This window comes from Stegostoma tigrinum, chromosome 4, assembly GCF_030684315.1.
Source record: "Stegostoma tigrinum isolate sSteTig4 chromosome 4, sSteTig4.hap1, whole genome shotgun sequence".
NCBI lineage: Eukaryota > Metazoa > Chordata > Chondrichthyes > Orectolobiformes > Stegostomatidae > Stegostoma > Stegostoma tigrinum.
The window spans coordinates 62,842,303-62,855,618 of NC_081357.1; the positions used below are offsets into that span (position 1 = coordinate 62,842,303).

Consider the following 13,316-nt stretch of genomic DNA (forward strand, 5'->3'; position numbering starts at 1 on the left):
GCATAATTAGGCTGAAGCTATTACTTTAATACCTGAAGTAATTACCTTTCATTTTAGCTATTAATAACTTGCATAGCTTTTGCCCAAATAATCTTGACACCTAAATGCAATTAACATGTATTTAACTTGTGATTCAGAACTGCAGACCATCTTTTCATAGAATCCTTACAGTGTGGAAGCAAACCATTTGGCCCATTGAGTCCACACTGACCCTCTGAAAAGCATCTCACCCATACCCTCCCCATCCTTATAATCCTACATTTCCTACGGCTAATCTACCTAACCTGCACATCTTTGGGTTGTGGGAGAAAACAAGAGCACCCAGAAGAAACCAACACAGACATGGGGAGAACACAGAAACTCCACTCCCTGAGGCTGGAATCAAACCCGGGTCCCTAGCAGTGTGAAGCAGCAGTGCTAACCACTGAGCCACTGTGCTTCCAGCCCAATATTGCTCTTCTTAAGACATTGTATACCCCTTACTCATGCAAATTTATATGATCATAACAACACACATACGTATATTTGTATTATAAATGGTATTTACAGGCACTTCATATATAATTATATTGATCAGTTTTCTCCTTCTTTTGTACTTACTTTAGAGTTTCTGCGAGAAAGAAACTCTGCTGCACGTCATCATGGATTGGTTGGTTAGAATAAACGTCTCGAATCCCAGAATATCCAGAAGCTACTCTACAAGTCTTCTCCAATGCCTGATTTACAAAGAATACAATTTAATTGCAGATTCTTTGTAAAATCAAATTTCTATGACAATAAAACAACAATAATAACACATAATAAAAACCAAAAGAACTGTGGATGCTGTAAATCAGGAACAAAAACAAAGTTGCTCGAAAAGTTCAGCAGGTCTGGCAGCATCTGTGAAGGGAAAAACTTTGTTAACTTTGTTTTCTCCTCCACAGATGTTGCCAGACCTGCTGAACAATAATAACACATTGGATTCAACATGGTTTCCGGTCTCAGGACTCTAATATTCTGAAAACTCACAATAAAGACCCACATTTTTCATGTTAACAATTGTTTTCATACAGAATTTCCTGAAGCAAAACCATTTCTATTCATTGTTTGAAATCAAACTGATGGAAACTGGAGGAGAATACCATCAAATTTTAAAACACAACGAGATTAAGGCATGAAGAAATGTAAAGACTGTCAATTTTTATCTATTTTTGATCATGGACTGAAACAAGAAAAGAACTGCTTTAAAAAACATTGGACTATATGAGGATAGCTGTACAGTTTAAAAGTAACCAACCTATCACTCATCGTACTAAACAAGAAAAAACAAAGAAAGGGTGGCACAGTGGCTAGCACTGCCGCCTCACAGTGCCAGGGTCCAGGGTTCAATTCCAGATTCGGGTGACTTTGTAGAGTTTGCACATTCTCTAGTTGCCTCCCACAGTCCAAACATGCAGGCTAGGTAAATTGGCCATGCTAAATTGATCATAGTATCTAGGGATGTGAAGGTTAGGTTGTGTAGCCTTGGAAAATGCAGGGTTGCCGGAATTTTTGGGGGTGGGGGGGGGCGCGGCGAGGTGTTGAGTCTAGGTGGAATGCTCTTTGGAGAGTTGTTGTGGACTTGTGGGGCCAAATGGCCTGTTTCCACACTGTACAGGGTTCTACTGATTGCGGAAATCAAAAACAGAAATTGCTGAAAAAAACTTGCATCTGTGGAAAGAAAGCAGAGTTAATGCTTCAAGTCCAGTAACCCTTTTGCAGAACAGACTGTGGCTAGGAAAAAGTTGTTTTAGATGCTGAAGATGGATTGGGGAGAGGGGATGGGAGTAAATGACAGATGGGGATGGAACCCAGAGAAAAGGATAGCATTTAGGCAGCCAAAGGCATGGGTAAAGGTTACCCTGGTAGAATCAACTGCTGCTATTGGGGACTATTAATTGCTGACAATGGATAGGTTAATGGTAGCAGCCCATGTGATTACAAAGGCCTGGTGTGTGCAAGGTGGGGTAAGCACATGGGAGGTGGTGCTCAGGCTCTAAAATTATTGAATTAGATATTGAATCCTGAAGGCTCCAGGGTCCCCACACAGAAAATTAGATGCTGTTCTTCCAGTTTGCGCTGGAGCAATGTAGCAACGTTGAGAAGAGATGTCAGCCATGGAACACAGTGGTGTGTTGAAACAGCAGACAGCAGGAAGCTCAGGGTCAGTTTTGCAGATCTAATGTCGGTAGTTCTGCAAAGGCTTCGCCCAGACTACATGGAGTAAACTGCAGGGAAATTGCTACTTCACTTAAAAGGTGTGTCTAGGGCCTTGGAAAGTCAGCAAGAAGGTAGTAAATGGGCAGGTATTACACCTTCTGTGATGGCATGGGAAGGTGTTGTAGAGGTGTAGGGAGATGTTGGGCGTTGAGGAAGAGTAGGGAGGCATTTTTTTTGGTACTGACATCCTGCTGGAGGTGGTGAAAATGGCAGCTAATGATTCTTTGGATTTGGATGCTGGTAGGGTGGGAATTTATCGTTGATGTGGCAGCAAAGAGAGGGAGAGGGCAGAAGTGTGGGAGATGGATTGGACACTTTATGTCAGTTTCAGAACTTCCCGTTCACAGGCTGCAGCCACCGCATCTTCACTATGGACACGTAATCCCTTTCCAGGAGTTTTTCCAGCAATTTCTGTTTTTGTCACTCATTTTAAGCACTGTTAATAAGCTGCCTGTCATAGAATCCCTACAGTACACAAGAGGCCATTTGGCCCACTGACCCTCCGAAAAACATCCCACTCAGACTTGCCCTCACACTCACACTCTATCCCTGTGACCCCACATTTACCGAGCAATCCACCTAACCTGCACATCTTTGGACTGTGGGACAAAAGCGGAGCACCCAGAAGAAACCCACACAGACAAGAAGAGCATGCAAACTCCACACAGAGTTACTCAAGACTGGACTTGAACCTGAGTCTGTGGCGCTGTGAGGCAGCTGTGCCACCATGCTGTTCATGTGGAAGGCTGGTTTGCAGATCATCGGGAGCCAGGTGATGTGTACAAATATTGCTTTGATTTGCAACAAGTGGCTGATTGGTTTGTAGATTAGTGACCAATTATTGCTAACAAAGGCTTTCTACCTGCCAACTGTGTGACTGGCTCCCAGGTAGCTGAACAGCCTGGAGGTAGAATATTTCACAGAAGAAAGTGGAATTCCACAAAGGCTGCAATAGAAAACTATCCCAAGCCTGAAGATAGACAGTTTATTTCCCCTTTCCAGTTTGCTAAAAGCTGTTACTTTTATAACAGGCAACTGGTCACCCTATGCCTCCTGCAAACAGGTCAAAGTATTATGAGAAGGAAGATTGAAAAGCAGCGTTCTGATTAACACAAGAATCATCTCAGCAAACTGTATGGAAAGGAACCAGAGAATCACCTTCCCAGTCTTTTCCTCCACTCATAACACCCATTTTATTTCCTTGCTGTCTGTCTGTAAATTTGCATATAGAAGGAAGTCACAAGGGGGTTAGAGTTTTAAATAGTAGACATATGATAATGGTTCATAGTTGTCAATATGTAATTAGAACCTATTTCTTTCTAATAAATAGTCTTTCTTGTTAAGTACAGAAAACATCCTGCTTTTTGTCAATCTTAGTGTGAAAGATAGATAAATTGAGGAATTCACTGTACTTCCAAAATCTTTATGTTTTGTGACTACTCCAGGAATAGTGGGGCTAAATTCCTAGTGAATGACACACTCTAGTGAGATTAAAAGTAGAAACAAATAGGAAGGTATACACTGATGACATTAGAATGGGGATGGTGGAAGGAGCTTGTGAAGCATAAATTCTTTTGAGTCATTATGCCCATTTTCTGTGCCATAAATACTTTGTGAAGCTTCTTTTAAACAGAAGCAATGCGCAAAAATTCATCTAAGGCAGAATTTATACAAGACGTCTTTGTTGTTCATTTGGTATAAATGCTATAATATATAATATAAATTTATAGTATATAATATTACATAAATATACTATAAATCTATAAAATCTAGCACATCCATACTTTGTGAACACATAAATAAGACTCATTTGTTTAAGTCAAGTAATTTTAAAGGTAAAACTGATTATTAGACAATAAAAATGTATCAAAAAATGATCCTTTCCAGGGATTGAAGATAATCAACATTGATCTCTGTCAACTCTAACATATCTACTTGACACAAGCTTAAATTTGATCCTAGAACTAAAGTTCAATGCCCAAATCTACTCCCAATGTCAGGTCAATCTTAGTGAAATGTGTTACAATGATTGCAATTGTTGGAAATCAAAACAATTAAGTATGTGGAATAGGTGCTGTTTTGTTTTAGAAACTCAATGTGCAAAAATGGGGCAGAAAGCTTAACTCATCATCCAACTTATAAGTGGATAGCACCAGCACTGGGATCAAAAATATCGATAAATTAAAGCACCACTTTCCTTTTCCCGAATAAGTTGTTTTTAAAGAAAGCCCCAAACAACTGAGTTAATAATATGAGAAAACTGATCTATGGAAATAAGTGAGAAGTTATGACTGGGCATGAGTAGGCCTTCCCCAAATAATGCAGAACCAAGAATACACAGAAAAGGACCAACGAGGGGAGGGGGGAAGAAATGACCTTGCAGTTGGAGCCTCTACACATACTGGGGAATAACACTCCTTCCTGGATCTCAGTGAGGAACGGCGTGCAGGATGTCAATACTTTAGAAGGGACATTGTCAATGAAATCTGGCATAATACATCCAAGCAGTCAGCATGGCTTCATGAAAGTGAAATCACACCTGACAAACTTATTAGAATTCTTTGCAGCGGTAACAAGCAGAATTGATATAAGGGAACCAGTGTATATATTTGGGTTTCCAAAAGGCAATCAATAAACTGCCACATGTTATGCTACTTTATAAGATAACAGCCCGTAATGTTGGAGGTAATGGATGGATAGAGGACTAACTCACTAATGGAAGATGGCGAGTTGGGACAAAGGGGACATTTTCAGGGTGGCAATCTGTAAGTGGTACCACACGAATGAGTGCTGTGGCCACAATTATTTATAACATATTAGTGTCTTGAATAATGAAATTGTATGTACTCATGCCAAATTGGTGGATAATGCAATAATAGGTGGGAAGGCAAGTGTTAATGCTAACGTAAAGAGAGTTACAGACAAGATCAGTGAGTGGGCAAAAGCTTGGCAGATGGAATATAATGTGGGGAAAATGTGAGGTCATATACCTTGGTGGGAAGAATAGAGGAGCTGAATATTATTTAAATGGGGAAAGACTGCAGAAAATTACAGCATAGAGTGATTTGGGAATCCTCATTCATAAATCATAAAAAGCTAGCAGATAGATTTAACAGGTAACAGAGAAACCAAATGGAATTTTGGCCTTTTTTCAAAGGAAATGGAGCATAAACATAGGGAGGACTTTCTAAAAAACATATAAGGCACTAGTCAGATCACTCCTGGAGTACTGTGAACTCTTTTCGTTCCTTTATCAAAGGAAAGATATGCTGGCATTAGCAGCAGTCCTGAATAACTTCACTCGGTTGATCCATGGTCTTATGAGGAGATGTTTAGTAGGTTCAGTCTGAACTCATTCTTCTAAAATTCAATGAGAGGCTCCCCGTCTGGAACACATTATCTTCTTAGGGCACTTGACAGGGTAGATGTGGAAAAGTTGTTTCCCCTTGAGGGAGAGTGGTCCAGAGGGCATCATCTCACAGTAAGGGATCGCATATTTAAGATACAGAAAAGCAGTAATTTCTTCTCTGAGGGTCGTGAATCTGTGAAATTGTTCATTATAGAGGGCTGTAGAAGCTGGGTCATTAAGTATATTCATGGCTGAGACAGACAGATTTTTAATCAGTAAAGGAATCAAGGGTTATAGGGAAAAAGCAGGAAATTGGAGTTGAGGGTTATTACATCACCAATGATGTCATTGAGTGGTGGAGCAGATTCAATAGGTTAAATGGCTTACCCCTATGATGGCCAGACTTGTGCAGCATGCTTAGAAAGCTATGTTGCCCCAAAACAGACTGTGACAATATTTCTGCCACCTGGATGGTTCTGGAGGATCTTGTAGAAATCAGGTGCTTTGTAGTAATCTGCTGCATGTTGTACAGCCATGCTATTTTGAAAGTACAGCGTTTATTCACGGTTACATTACAAGCTGAAGAAAAGCAGGAGGAGATGGGATTAACCCAGGTAGCATGTTTCTGGCCAGGCTATCAGTGAAGAATTCATCCGACTGTGATACCCAAACAACCGTATTTCCCTAAACATCTCACCTTCCCTCCATTACTGACCTACACATTGGCCATGATGCAAAATTAACAGGCACAAACAAATGCTCATTTCTAATCAAATTCAGCAAAGAAATTGTGTCCATTGCATTCAAAAAGTAAATAACTTGTAAAGTCCCCTAGCATCTATCTTCCTTGTGCCTTTCCCATCTTCCTACTCCTATCCACTGTTATTTATTTCTTTGGCTGCAGCATGGCTGGTGGACAATTACAGACTTCAATAGCACAGACTGCAGATGGCCCTGGAGAATAACCTTGAGCATCTCAGGTTAGAAGGCCTGGCTGCAGATGGCACCATCATAGCAAAGGGAAAAAGCTCTGTGCCGACGGCGAAGGACAGAGTGGTAGATGCGTCAACAAATCAAATCATCTGTTGGGGGATGAATGATTGTTGAACTGGTGTGACAGCCTTGAACCCCTTGCAGCAATCTGAATTTGTACGATTGAAAATGACCTTGAAAGATCACAGTCTCGTCTCATCTCTTACTGCAGCATAGATGTGGAAAACGAGACCTGAACCACCAGATGTTGCATCGTAGTTTCACCCACAAGGGTGTGAGCATCATCTCGATGTTGAAAAGCACGGACTCCAAGATCTGCGCATAAGCCCATGCCTCATAGCGCTGAACAAAACTTCTCTAGCAGATTTCCTAATGCAACTAGTGTTTCATCACACAAATTCTTTCATAGATTGCCTTAAAGTGCTCATTTATTTTATTATTTCTTTGAGGGTTGTGGGTGTTACTGGCTGGGTCAGCATCTATCATCCATCCCCGCTTGCCCCTCAAACTGAGTGCCTGGTGAGGTCCACAGGGACAATTAAGTGACAATCATATTGTTGTGCATCTGGAGTCCAATGCAGTCCGACTAAGTAAAGAAATCTGCTGTCCTTTCCCGAAAGATCTTAGTGAACCAGACGAGTTTTAATGATAACAAACAATAGTTACGTGGTAGATGATAGGGTTTTTCATTCTTTGACTAATCCATGCTATGACTGAAATCAAATGTTTGTCCCCAGAGCATTGGCTCTGGTCTCTGGGCTATTAACATGGTGACATTACCACTACAACTTTGCCTCCCTTCGATTATATGAGGCCACTCCAGCAGAACCTGTTGTACCCTTATCCTCCACCAAGATGGTACCTGTGCTATCATTGACCTGGCTGCAGTCACCTATGTTCAAAGTCTCACCTTGTGTAAAATCCGTTTCTCTGCTATCCAATAAATTATCCATTGTGTCAGTATCTAAGTCAGCAGTTGCAAAAATGAAATCAAATGATGGCACCTCCTTCATCATCACTTTCTTCTGTGTTTGACTGGACAGCAGTATTGGGTATTGAGGAGGAAATGGACACATGTCTCACATTACTGTGCAGGATGGTGAGGAAACGAGGCACATCCTTACAGCATCAGTAGTATGTATATCAAAAGTGTGGGGGATGAGGGTGAAATGGGATGTGGTGGGGGATGGAGGGGAATTAGATATCACTTTTGATGATTGAGCCTCACCCAAGGCCATCTCAAAATGACGAGCACCATCTCCTTCATGGCAGCCACGATCTGTGACTTTCAGTTAGCTCCTGCTGCAGCCAGCTGTGCTCTACTTTGTGTTAGACTCAAATAGTTCATGGTTCATATTCATAGTTTAGAGTTAATATTTAGGTTTGGGAAGATCGATGTTGTAAGCAAAAAGAACTTAATATGCTGGGTCTCTAGAAATTGCTAGAACAGTCAAATAAAGGCAGTTCAAAGTGCTGCACGTGGTCAGAGTTCAGAAGGCGTGTGCCTTCACTTAATTGGGAACAGCAGACAGCAAATTCCGTCAGTAAAACTGCACTGGCTTATTAGAAATTTAAATTATTCAGGAGGACTCCAGAATCAAAACATTTGATTTGAAAGTTGCAAGTTATTGAACCTAAAATTTTATTGGATATCTAAACAAACCACTGTTTCCACAGAGATGAGTAATTAAATGTGGAATAACAAGGTGTAGAGCTGGATGAACACAGCAGGCCAAGCAGCATCACAGGAGCAGGAAGGCTGACGTTTTGGGCCTAGACCCTTCTTCTGAAGAAGCCTTCCTGCTCCTCTGATGCTGCTTGCCCGATTGTGTTTCATCCAGCTCTACAGCTTGTTATCTCAGTTTCTCCAGCATCTGCAGTTCCTGCTATCTCTAATTAAAGGTGGAACCTGGATTGGAATTCTGGAAAGAGTTTTGGTGGGATTTTTCTAGAAGATCTTTGGGGTTGGAGCTGTGAGTCCACAAGTTGGTAGGTCTAAGCTTCAAGTTCTAAGGCCGCAGAAAGAAATAGCTGCTAAGAGCATGAAAAGCAGCTATAGACCAGTAACAAAACTGCTGTCAGACACAAAGGCCATCTTTGAAGTGAAGTCAATAAGCATAAATCTAGTGAAGCTCTACTTGCGCTGAGCATCTACAATCATAAGATCCTTAAGGAACAGCAAGGGTTGTTCAGTTGGAGGATAGTGGAAGAGCCTGAAGAAAAGATAGCAGAAGCACTGAGGAGAATTAAAGTGAATTCCCGAGAGCTGTGAGACTTTGCTTTGGTCCCAGGAAGTAAAGGAACTTTCAAGCACCTGATAAGTAGTCAAAGACCTGGGAGGGAAACGTTCAAAGGCCAAAATGGGAGAATTTTAATTGCCTTTTGCATTCATTTCGATGTCAAATCTAAGCATTTACCTAAGATCATGCCCATTTATTATTGTTTTCTTTATTTGCTTCTTTCACAATGAAATTTATTTGTCTAAACCATGCGATAGTTAGGTGAAATTTCTTTATGTTCATTACTAGATGCTCAAATTTCTCTTGAAATATTAATGGTCTGTGTGGATACCATAAAATTCATTGTGCAAGAAAGATGAAAGTGTATCAGTGAGTGTGGCATAACTGGTTTAATTGATGTGACCTTAATGGTGAATAACAAGCTATATGTGCAACCTGAGAAAGACATGTGAAGCTTACAACAGTACATAAGCGTGTATTTGAAGCATGTGAATGATTGTTCGAGTCACAATTGTCAAAGATTGACAGTAGATGAGTACTCAGTGACTTAAGCAGTGGCTGACGTTACTAGTACAGTTGATGATAGGATACAGCATTCATGGACCTTGACCATTTGTGATAGGTCATTGAAGTGTTTTTTTTAATTGTTGCAATCAGTCCTCAGGCTTAACAGCTGGCATTGACATCCAGTGTTATCTGCTTCCAAAGAATTCTAACTGTGTGCCTGGGTGGCCTCTTGGATCCTTGTAGATAAAGAGCAACTGTCCTTCTTTCAATGTGTAACACGAGGCTTCTAAGTGTAGCATTCAAAAGCACTAGAATGCTCGCTGCCATAAAGCAACTGCCCTTTCAGTGAAACAGAGAGGCTCTGACGTGTCCAGACAATGAACAACGTGGTTAGCACTGGTTGTAAACAGGGATCATTCAATTGAGCAGGCAGCACTAAGTAACACCTGCATTGCAATCTACAGACCGTGATGTAACCATACAGCAATCTGCACAACTGTTTCTGCAGTTTAGCCACCAAAGCTTCCTTCTCATCAGGCCTAAGGGCCAAATAAATCATGAAAAGCAAACCTGTGTTCTAAGATTGGTTACCATGCAGGATCATGGAAGTACAACTTTTACAAACAGAAAAGGTACATGTGTCAAGTATACACTATTTTACTAAAGCTAGAGAGAAAAACACATACCTGTACAGCTTCCCAACCCCACTGCCTGTACTTAGGATCGTGGGTTAGCCTCCACATGTACATGTGTGTCTCAATGACTTCAGGGCGCAGGATGTAATATTTCTCATTTTGCCTTGTTGCAATAGCTTCAACACCTCCATCAAACCTGAATGCTTCAGGACCTAATTTTGTGGCTGTAAATTTAAGTGTAGGTAAATATAAATTAACCACATATCAAATAATATGTATATTACAACTAAAACATAACATTAATTTTGTTCCAAAATTTTTACTTTTCAAAATTTTAAATAACTAACTTCCAAAATTGTTCCCCTTTGAAATGTGGTTCAATTATTAATATAGTACAGGAAAAAAAAAGCTTGAGTACAAATATAGAAAAACACAAATTTCAGTGATTAGAAATGATTTATTCAATTATGAAGTTTAGAATCTTGAAATACTGAAATTTTGTTTTAAACTGACTGGAGTGAGAACTAATAAACAGAATGCTGAAATAATCTGTTGAAGTTTTTTGGTGATCATGATTTTGTTTGCAGTTTTAAAACTGCTGATAAAATAGGAGGAGTTAATGGTGAGGTGCCAAAGAAGATAGCTTCTGTTTTCTTAAATTTTGATGGTAAGAAATTGCAGTTCAACTAGGAATGAATGTTAGACAAACAGGTTGACAACGGACCATGAGTCAGACAAGAAATTGGCAGCAGTCATGGAGAGATAGTAGTGATCTGTCTCTTTGAAATCATAGTGAAGACATTACAAATAAATTAGACTGCTTGTTTAGCAGTAATTAGCCTTAACTACATGGTTGATTGTTTTACAGCACTCTATATTGCATAAGGAGAAGGATTCCACCCTCTCATTTATACATCTAACTTAGACAAGTTCATTGAACTATATAATTTCCTTGACATTAATTTTGAGTTAATATTATTTTATTGGCATTTTAAAAGGTTATTTTTCCTATGAATCCAGGCCCAAATGCCCTCCTAATATTATGCACCCAAGAATCTAAGTTCTACTTCCGCATCTACTTTAATTCTGCCATCTGCCTGAAGTTTTTACACTTCGTAAAAGCACAGCAAGTGAGCATACAGTGCTGTGTTCAACACCCTTGTTACCATCTGGTGGAGAATACTGGAGTGTCATTCAGAAAATATACATAAGAAGAATGGAACAGTGTAAATATTGGCTGTTGATAGCTTCAATGTCCTGCAATAGGAAGGTGGAAAGGAAATTAAAGGTCTTGCTGCTTGTTATTAGGAAACTTAAACATCAATGATAAATGGATTAGGCACACCAGGCTGTTTCCATGTTCTATATTTCACATATTTTGATGACCCTTACTGGAAGTGTGCCTATGTAGATGATAGGCGACAAAACTGCAATGCTACCTGCAGTTGAATTAGCTACTGTTAAGCCGGGGAATGGATCATATGTGAATAATGGACACTTGCAATACAGTCTGTGAAGAATCAACTTCATGGGGAATGGGAGAAAACTCTTGAGAGTAAAGACATTAACAGATAAGATGTACCTGAACGGACATAAGACTCATGGCAAGTCTGTGCAATCTCAGCAGCCAGTTCCATATGGTGGCTGCTACTTTCTTCAGGTGCACCATCTGCACCTAGTGCAAACATTCCTCCTGCAAAACATGTCAGATGGCCCATCTTGTGCTCCAGTAATCCACCTTTCCATTCAGCAATATATTTAAGGCCTCCGTTGGATTTTCGAATCAAATGGGTCTCAATTGCCTGTGGCAGTAACAAATATCACTTAAAATGTGTTCTGGGTCAAAAACAAATGTTGTATTACAAGCAATCTATCTGGCCATAAGCAAACTTCTAGTAGCCACATGGTTCTTCCACTCTAGGACTTACAACGATTGACAGTTTTCAAAGCTACAGTCACTTCAATTTCCAGTTATTTTTTCTCCATAAATCACCAGTTAGAGATGCTCAGATCACCAAATATGAATCATTAACTTTATTTCCCAAAATCATTCAGCTTTATAATCTAGACAGGAATTTGATTTAAATAAGAATCATTTACCAGTCTTCTTTTTTCTCCAATGTTTTTCCAGGATCAGTTTGACACTACTGCAATGCAACATTTGTCACTGGACTGTTTTCAACCATTTATGTACTATCAATATTCCAAATTCAAATAATGATTTTTCGTTCACAAAGTCCCTGCCTGCATTCAAACTCAGCATTAAAGGAAAACATTTGAACACTTGAACACAATTGCTGTGTGTTGTCTTTGAATAAGCAAAAAACAGGCATTCTATTTTAGTTCAATTAAATGTGGCCATTTATAGATTACTTCACACATCCCCAAAACATGCTGAAGTGCTTTACAGCCAGTGGGATCTTTCGGAGATATGTTTAATGTAGGAAAACTCACAGCATGGTCCCACAAACGGCAACAAGGTTAATAGTTAGATAATCTCATTTAGCACTGTCAAGGGATGAATATTAGCCAGGTCATCAGGTGAACTTCTCTACTCTTTTCTGAATGTGACTTTTCCTATCTAGCTGTGAGGACAGATGTCCCAGTTTTACATCACACCAGAAATACAGCAACACCCGTAAACGAGAATTCTCTCAGTACTACACTGAAGTGTCATTTTGGATTGTGTAATCAAACCTTGGGATTGACACTTAAAACCACAATTTTATATCTAGAGTTGAGCATGCTACCACTGAGTCAAAATTGAATGCTTAAAAATGTAATTTAGGAAACTGGATTTTCAATTTTACAAAAGCATCAAATTCATCATTGGTATACTGATTCTACAATGCAATTATACTGTAAAATGAAACAAATAATTTACTCAGCGAACACTTTACTAAGGATGTAAAACACTGGAGCTCATGAAATCTAGTTCATTTTCCATCTATTATTTGTAACGAGTGCATCTAACATAAGTGAAATTACTTGTAGTTACTTTATTTTAATAATTTAGAAAGCAGTCAGGCCACATGTATATTGCTGCTACAAATGGGTGAATGGTAGCTATATGATTGCTTCCAGTCAGATGGCATTCATTTAAACTGGACCTAAATTAAATTCTCATGATAAAGGAAACACACTGTAATTAAATGGTAAGCTAAGACAATAAACTTTCAATATGCAGAGACATTCACATCCTCTAAACATTAATAAGCCTATTTTTAAGATGCAAAGACGTCTTGTAAGCTTTTAACATTTGCTAGAACAACATTCCTGGTTCCAGAGTAAGAAACATGATCTAAGAATAATGTAGAACTTTGGAAAAGATGCAAAGTGACAATCCCATAG

At 39.5% G+C, this 13,316-nt stretch overlaps 1 protein-coding gene across 4 annotated transcripts in view; it reads right to left on the bottom strand.

Moving 5' to 3' along the window:
* man1a1 (mannosidase, alpha, class 1A, member 1) overlaps positions 1-13,316 on the bottom strand; it is a 422,282-nt gene that overhangs the window by 13,324 nt on the left and 395,642 nt on the right. For all 4 annotated transcript variants that reach the window (XM_048531606.2, XM_059645384.1, XM_059645383.1 and 1 more), the window contains 3 exons: positions 11,548-11,767; positions 10,017-10,189; positions 601-716 (listed from right to left, as the gene is read on the bottom strand). In XM_048531606.2, the coding sequence (XP_048387563.1) occupies positions 601-716; positions 10,017-10,189; positions 11,548-11,767 (509 nt within the window). The remainder of the gene's footprint in view (positions 1-600; positions 717-10,016; positions 10,190-11,547; positions 11,768-13,316) is intronic.